The 8,894-nt window shown below is 32.8% G+C and overlaps 1 protein-coding gene across 1 annotated transcript in view; it reads right to left on the bottom strand.

The window, feature by feature from the left end:
* Positions 1 to 2,859: 2,859 nt before the first annotated feature.
* The window catches only part of LOC105619964 (ras-related and estrogen-regulated growth inhibitor-like), a 42,667-nt gene continuing 36,632 nt past the window's right edge, over positions 2,860 to 8,894 (bottom strand). Inside the window, exon 5 of the mRNA XM_012201478.1 lies at positions 2,860 to 3,118. Coding sequence (XP_012056868.1) covers positions 2,860 to 3,118 — 259 coding nt within the window. The remainder of the gene's footprint in view (positions 3,119 to 8,894) is intronic.

The raw sequence follows: 8,894 nt of genomic DNA, 5'->3' as shown, positions 1-8,894 counted from the left end.
AGGCGATAGGGCGGGGAAATTAAATTTGACGAGATTTAACAAAAGACGCTTCTTTATTATTATCTTCTCTCGATAACAAGTGACTAGCACTTCGAATACAGCGATCGACATCTGCCTGGAATCGAATTACGCACTCTCTCACTCACTCACATACACATACGTACATTTCAGAGGGACGCTAATTTCAAGTGGAATGTATCATTAAAAAGAGAGACTTAGCTTCATCGAATGGTTTAATATAATATGCTCTTTGCTTTTGATTTCTTGCTTTATACTTTTTGCCTTTTTCCCTCTTTTTAACTTTATTAAATCGTATTTCTTGTCTCTTTCCAAGTTCGTCAATTTTTATAGACGACAGAAAATGAAGAAACAGAATAAAAGACAAAAAGTTAAAAATGATAAAAAGCAAGAAGCAAAGAGTATATTGTAGCTTTAAACGTCCGTATTTTACGGTCTTTTTTTCTGCTAAAAAGGGCAATATACCGCTTCATTTTCTTAAACATAATGTAAATAAAGTCGCTTTTTTTTCTTCATTAACACTCGCATCAAAAAGTCAGCGGTTAGCGAAAAAGTATAATGGACTTTATCGTCCGGAAGGCACTCTCGAAGTGTTTATGAACTACAAACCTCAAAAGTCGATCATAATCTCTATGCTTGTCGTAAAAAAAAAATGATTTACAAAACATCGCGCGCGATTGAGGAGCTTAGCAAAAAAGGCAAACAATCAACATTTTTTACGATAAAATAGACGATAATCAATCTATCATTACTGACGAATGCAGCACGGTAATCATTCACAAACGATCGTTAATATTTTTTTAATTCATTAATCATGGTGGAAGTAATAAAGTGCACGTGTGTATTTTTGCTAGCCAATGACAGAGTGTGGACTCAATTCGCCATTTTGAATAATTTCTCATGGGAGAGATTTTCAAACAAAGAAATACAAAACGCTAAAATGCTCATTTTAGGATTAGCTTAGGAGTTTATTTAGTGTATACTATAGTAATAAAACTTGTTTAATTTAATCGACAACGACCATATGAATAACTACATATTATTTCCTCTTTTGTTATAATTTATTTAATCTGATTTATTTAATCTGTTCCATTCAACGTAGTACAGCAATGTCGGTTTTTAAACAATGTATACAAGTTAAGAATCGTCAATTTAATTACTTCTAATTTCTCTTTCTCCTATTTTTTAATAAAACCTCGTTTGCATTGACAAGTAACTGACAGTCGCGTTGCTATGTGTATATGAGTAAAAGATAGCGAATTGAATCACAGATATTGCGCAGAACATGATGAAAATGCGTCCGAAAAATGAGTACATATTATTACAATATAAGACTTCCACTATGTCATTAATGATCATCCCTTATTGTTTATTCTGATCTAACGAAAAAAATTGCAATAAAATAACAAAATTCATATTTAATTGAGATTCAAATTTATATTGTTTCATTCTTTTTTTACGATCATATTGAATATCAGATCAAATAAACAAATCAAATAATGATCTTTGAATTGTAAATATTTTAGCGTCCGCACTCATTATTTCTCCTCTTTCGTATGCAAATCTTAATGATTATTTAAGTCTCTGAGACTCTCCGCAGAGTATAAGTGAACGTGTGCGCTATTTACACTTAGGCTACTTTCTTTAGGAACATTAAAGTCATCGAATCAATCACGCCTGATGGCGAAGATGTTGAAGTCGCTCTCAATAAGAGCGCTTGCAAACATCTTCCAGATACAAATAAGGCGATAGGCAGAAAATCGAATCTCTTCGACTTGGTGGAAATATCGAAATTTGAAAGACTCACGGGTTTCGTTCGAAAGAAGATTAGAAGAAAAAAAAAATAAACCCTAAACAGTATCTTATGCCCGTAAATCACAATATTCAATTTTAAAATCAAACAAAAAAAAGCTGGGAAACAGAATAGAAGTGTGAAAACTGTGAGTTTAAAAATCGTATAGAAATCTTTCGAAAAGAGTTTAGAAGATTTATAAATATCATAAAAAATAACATGAGAAACATTTATGAAACTCATTACATTTCATATGTACTGTTTAGGGTTAATAATGTAATAACTTAAACACCAAGAGATGTGTAAGTATTTTATGTATCCCAAATTGTAAAATTTGCACTCGCAGAACCGATTGCGAGGCGATTCGCAATCATAAGATTATTCTTGATCATTCTAAAGACTACGTCGTTCAGGAACAACTTGCCAGTCACTTGTAATCACTGTGAAATATTGCAGTATTTAAAAAAGTACTTTTGCATATCACAAACAATCTCTGAGTCTACTCACTTCCCACCATCGAAAGCAGGATCATACGCGAACACCACGTAAACATCCTTCTTCAGAACACGAAACAGTTTTTTTCTTTTTAGATGAATGTTGCCGCCCTCCATGACTGGAACTTCTCGAAGTGAACTTTCAGTTACCGGATGTTAAAAAGAGCCTTAGATACTCTGCACATCAGACTTCCAGAGTGTATCGTACCTTGGATCCTGCATAACTTCAAAGCCAGAAAATCAGTCTTACGTCCTCGGAGTTTCAGTTCCCCGAATATGCTTCAAAATTTCGGAAGTTTGGTTGCCATTAGCAAATGCATATTTCTTCGCCTGAAGAAAAGGATCGCTCTCTCATCAAAAAGTCGTTTCTAAAACCGAGAACAGTCCTCGGATCCTAGTGATGACCGTCTTTCTTCAGGAAGGCACAAAGGAGATTCTACGTCCTGATTGAGGACTTCGTCAACGATTGGAGTAAACGTTACTGCTGAGGACGACGATGTCAGTTCTCTTGCCTGGCTCATCTCGTCCTCCGAGGAGGAGGGCGCATAGAAGGCGTCATATACTCAACGATGGCCTCTTTTTACGATCCTTGGTAGTGTTCTTACCGAAGATTGTCCCGAGGACTCTCGAGACTGAGTGTACGCCCAGTTTTCTGCGGATCGGCAACGCTCGCAGAAGTTGGACCGATCTCGCCTCCCGCAGGAGCGCTTGAAAAGCTAACGCCGCTCCCGCGGGACTCTCCGCGGCGCTCACCTCGTAAAATTGACATCCGTGCGCCAGCGACAACTGTTGGCCTTCGTCCACGCATACTTCTCTGCAACAAAAACGTTTATTGATCCTTCTTTAACGATCTCTTTGATGAATGCACGCCGTCAAGAGGTTGCCTGAGAGGTTAAAGAAAAGATTTGAAATGCCAAGAACATACTTGCGGACATTCTGAGTTATTTCAAAATATTAATAGAAGATTCCGAAAAAGCTTTTTTTCTTAATGTTTCGAATCTTTCCTTTAAATCATTACTTAATTAGTTTTCGCGAGTTTATTGAACTTTAAGATGGTTGCATCACATAGAGGCGCCAGCATATAAGGGCGTTGTTCGGTGAGGAAAAAAATTGCGATCTGCAGCAATTTTTGAACAGTAATTTTTATTTTCCCACTATGCACTAATATTTGAGAATGAGTTGGTAAGCAAAGTAAATATTAAAGCCATATCAGATTACTGACTTTGCAGGCCGATCCGACTGCTGACTATCGATTCTAGTTGATCGATCATACTTGATATTTGCCGAAGATCACCGACTGACTCAATATGTTTCTATAGACTATATATAGATTCATATACGTGAATTGTATAAAAAAGTAAAATTTATTAAAACGCGAGCGAATCTCAGAATTGTATCGGATACAATACGATATCTGAAAATCGAGATGTGAATGAATTTTAGATAACCCGGTTGATAGATTCACAAAATTTCTTAATATGCAATGCAAATATATGTTATTATGAACGTAAATATAACATACATTAAATAATAATGTATTTATTCATATAACTGTATCATATCATTATGACTTTAGATCTGTTTTCTGTTCCTGCACTAGACTGTTTTACAAACTACTTTTTCTTATACACAAGACAACTGCCAAACTACACGTGATTAATCTTGTATTTTTATTGGTTACAATTCTGAGTCGCTGACGACGCTGACTCGAAAAATAGATTCAAATCTAAACGCAAGTTGGCCGATCCATTCAGTCGGCGCCTCGCTATGATTGGTCTACTGAGGATCAGCAGTCAGAATCAGCCTAGAGTCGGTAGTCTGATATGGCCTTAGGAGCGCCGAGTGGTTCGTCACTCACAATCAGTGCGATTGACTCGCGATCTGTGGATTCGGTTCGATCCCACTTGCACTCCATATAAAGTAGGGAAGGGTCAGTTGAATATAAGTAAGTAGAATAATTGAGGCTACATTAAAAACAAAACACGCGTAAACGTGTCTGAGCAGCAAACTGCTGCTAAAGTCTGCTGTAACATCTTGTTGTAAATACATCTATGATAGAAGTTATGCCATAATTTAAAAAATCATACATCTAAGTAAATATTTTTATTCTTAAAATTTTTACAATCGTATATGATTATCTGAGATATTTGATTTCTACTTAGACAGTAAATGTAATTTTTACTTAATAAAATCCAATAGATTTTTTTTATATGTCTTATTTGTCGTATATTGTTAATGTTAATTTAATAATGTTAATTTAAAAAATGAACAGATGGAGATGGTAGACTAACCACAGCATGGAAACTGTATGACTCATTTAGTGACGACTCTTAGTACTTACTCAAAATTTTATTCCTTTAAAAAGATTTTCCTCAGTAAATGTTATAAGTTTAGTTTTCTCAATCCTGTCCAATCTCGAAAACTAGACTTATTCGACGTGTTTTTGCACGAAACGAATTTTGCAAAAAAAAGTATTATTTTGCCCTGCGAAGCGAATGTTTGTGTTTAAAATATATTTTTATAAAAGTTTTATATATATAATATGTAGCCAAAGATGTAGCTTAAAATACATTAATCTTTATTTTAATAATCTTAGTCGAACCTATCCTTACTCCGGTCCCGGTTAATTGAGCTAATTGAATCAGATGGAATGCATTAGAAAAATGCATTTTTTTCATATTAGTTATCAATTTTTCCTTATTACTAAAATATTATTAGGTAGTCAAATATATGCAGTAACTGGTAAAAAATTCATTTTTTCGATAAGTCTCTTAATATTGTCTGTAAAAATTCAAAATTGAAAAATGAGTCTATTAGCTTCGATCTCCCCTACGGTATATACGCCACACCTATTAAAAATTTAATCTATTAAGTGTTATTTACTATGTTTATAGTAAACGAACTATATCAGTAAAAACTTTGTACTGTGAACTACTATGAAAAAAAATTAAAAATTCAAAATAGTTATTTTTCATATTAAAAAATAAATTTTTTTAAATCCTTGCATTTTTACCGTATATTCTATAGAGGTGGGATGGATTATTCATATGTACGGCTTATGAAAAATTTATAAATAATGCATATAAATAAGACGTATAATGACACAATAACTTATAAAATGCGTTTATATAAAGTTTTATTAAGGAATAAGAATGGAAATAATAAATAAATAATAAAACAATAAATATGAAATAATAAATAATAATTATAATATTTCTACATATATTACAAGTGTTATGATATGAAGTACATATTTCATATAATGCGTTTATGCATTTAGTGCACTGAATTCAATCTGCGCACTTTGTATGCTTTGGGCATAAATCCTCCTCACTAAAAATGTATATCCCAAACAGGTGGGATATATAAGACAACAAACTAAACAATGAATACGAAAGCAAAGCATTTGTATTTTGTCACACAACATGCTTTACTATTTCACTACACGTATGTATCATGAAATAACTACTAAGTCTTTTATACCTTACATTAATCGGAGTTATCCAATACGATTTTTCGCGCTTCGCCGTTCGGATTCGGCGTTAAACTGTAGGTCCCCTCGAGTGTTTACAAACTCTGAGAGTAGAATTTCAATACTATTGAATCCAAAAATCCAAGCGAGCCTCCCCGAAGAGGTTTAGAAGATACTGTAATCCTTTATATGGAGTCGGAAATCCATATACAGGGGATTGAAAGAAAGAAAAAAAAGTAGATTAATGAAGCAGTAACGCAATTGTCTAAGGCTATTTTTATAATTAATGTTTGCCTGGCTATCCCCCCCCCCTCTAAAATGATACGTATGTATAGAGAATATTAGTTTCAAATAGTAAAAACTTCAAACAAATCTTAAGAAAAGTCATTTTACATCTTAAATCAATATTCTTTATATTTTTCACAAAATCAAGTGGCATTTTATTTTTACAAAAGAAAAAAGATTTTAAATGAAACATTAATCGTTTAGCATTGTAATAAAAACTAAATTGGAATTTATATCTATGACGTCACAAATAACGACGTAGATGAAGAAGTACCGCGGACAAAGTATCCGTATGACACCCAAAAGAATGTAAACAAAAAGAATGTTTTGAAGGATAAATATTAGACGGTAAAGTGTCGTGGATGAAGAAATGTATTAGACGGTAAAATGTCTTACGAATAAGTATCGACGATAAAATGTCGAACGATGAAATGGTAGAAGGTGAAGTGTCCATAAACTATCTTTACTTATGCTGAATTCTATTGAAAGCACTAGTGCATATGAGTGCGCACTGATGCATATTAAATTTGTACACTGATTTAATTTGAGTATATATAAAAATGAAATGCAAATATTTCAAATTAATGAAATATTATTAATGAAATACATATTTTATCTAATAGTACAATAAAATGTATTGGGTATTTCACGATTTAATCAATTTCTATGTTTATTTATAAACATATTTTTATGTTATTTTGTACGACGGCTTTAATGTGCACTAGTACGTACTGAATGCCAATAGCATTCGCTATTAAAGTAAACTGAACAATTTTTTTATTTTAAAAGCCAAAATCTGAGAATTAAGCTTACATAACTTAAAATTAAGGTAAAAAATATTTGATATAAACAATTTTTGTTATAAATATACACAATATAGTTGAAGAAAATTTCAGAATCCACTGAACCTATACCGATTAGAGTTAAATCTCACTCAACTTCTCCAAACTCCTTCAAACTTATTATATATTTAGCATAATAGATTTGGATTAAAAAATGTTATTGCTATTATTATATTAAAAACCAAAAATTGTAAAACTCGAAACGTAAAACGTGAGGTTTACTACGTAAAGATTTGCAAATTTTTATTTCGTAGTAGCTTTGGGATTTGAATTCTTAAAAATAAGAAAATTTTGAAGTTCTTTTGACTTTATAACTTCGAAATCATAAAATTTTAGGATTTACGGCTTCTCTGCTTTATAACTCTCTTTATAATTGGAGACCCGAAATACGCTTATGTGTCGGTTGAGAGGATCATCATTTCGTATGATTCACAAGAAATGGTTTATGTCGCGGAACACTCGAATCATGTGTTGAAACATCGATTGGGAGCGGCGGAAATGCAGACCGGATGCTGCAGGCATCGCAGATTTACTACTGGCGGACATTCCCAAGTCAATGGAATCATCCAAGGCTGGAATTAAATCTTTGCAAAACGGCAGAACACACCGGACCGACGACAGATGCTCTGAGTTTGGCAAACACCAGACGCATGGAGAGAGGTGATTAAACGGCGACCATAAAGACCATACATTTATGAGAGGAAGTGGAGTCTGGAATTTCATCAAGACAGAGATGCGAGGCGCCACAAGATATTTATGATATTAAAATTAATAAAAGCTTTGTCGGAGCTGTCGTATATATTTTTGTACAGCTATAGATTACATGCAGTGTAATAAAAAAACCATTCAGTATTTATATAGTAGCTAGTACACACCATACTGAAGAAAAAAGCTTTAAAGTCAAATTTAAGAATATATTCGCAAAAATATTTAATTTATTATTTAATTTTAAAAATTAATTTATTTTTCTTTAAAGTCATTTTAAAAGTTAAGCATTTCCCATAAATTCATTTAAAATAAATAAAAACTTTAATAACAAATTACAACTTTAAACTTTTCAAGATTCTTGAAGCTAAAATATTTTTAATAATTTTATATGTTTAGATATATATATATATATATATATATATATATATATATATATACAAGGACTTGATAAAACATTTTAACATATTATTACTACTTAAAAAAGTTTTAAAATATTAGATTAATCTAAGTATTACATTAATGGCTTTTCAAATTGACTTTCAAATAATTCGACGATCAATGGCCGCAGAAATGCATTTTAATTAACACACAAAAAGTGCAGACCAAAAGATCCAGGTTTTTAAGATGCTTACCAGAGCGGATGCAGGAGAGTGGAAGAAGGGAGGTATATTCCTATATTTTCAGCACAGAGAGCACAGCTCTGCGTGTGGGGGGTAGAGGAACTCCGATATTTATGAAGACAATTAAATTCGTAAGAACACAGGGCGCGCGTCAAGGAAAGGGCACGTGGGAGGCCGAACGATTAGACACGATCGTGCACAAGCTCGACGTGCCACGCTCGTGGCCGTTAATATCTGCCTGTTCCCTTTTATATTTTATATAAGTACACGAGACAATCCCCCTACATCGTTGTTTACGAGCAACGAGTGTTGGTTTCTCTCGTTCCCGCGCTCTTTCTCAATTCGCAGTAGACAGACGAAATATTTACGATGAGTATTCTGAGACAAGAAACACGTCAATACACTTAATCGGATAATATACCATAAAAATGATACAGATATGAAAGGCAAAGATCTGTGAAGAAGAAAAAAAGCTGTATTTCAAGTACAGTTGCACTGAGAGAAATGATTTTGTTGTAGGAACAAATCAAAGGAAAGCAAATGTCATATTTGTTAAAAAACTGATCGATTTGTTACGATTGCAAATTAATTCGTCAACAAATAATTAAGTAGCTAGTATCGCTAACAAATAAGAGGCTCATATATATATATATATATATATAT

Source organism: Atta cephalotes, assembly GCF_000143395.1.
Source record: "Atta cephalotes unplaced genomic scaffold scaffold00023, whole genome shotgun sequence".
NCBI classification, from domain to species: domain Eukaryota; kingdom Metazoa; phylum Arthropoda; class Insecta; order Hymenoptera; family Formicidae; genus Atta; species Atta cephalotes.
The sequence above is the reverse complement of the archived record's forward strand: the minus strand, read 5'-3'. Positions and strand labels throughout refer to the sequence as shown.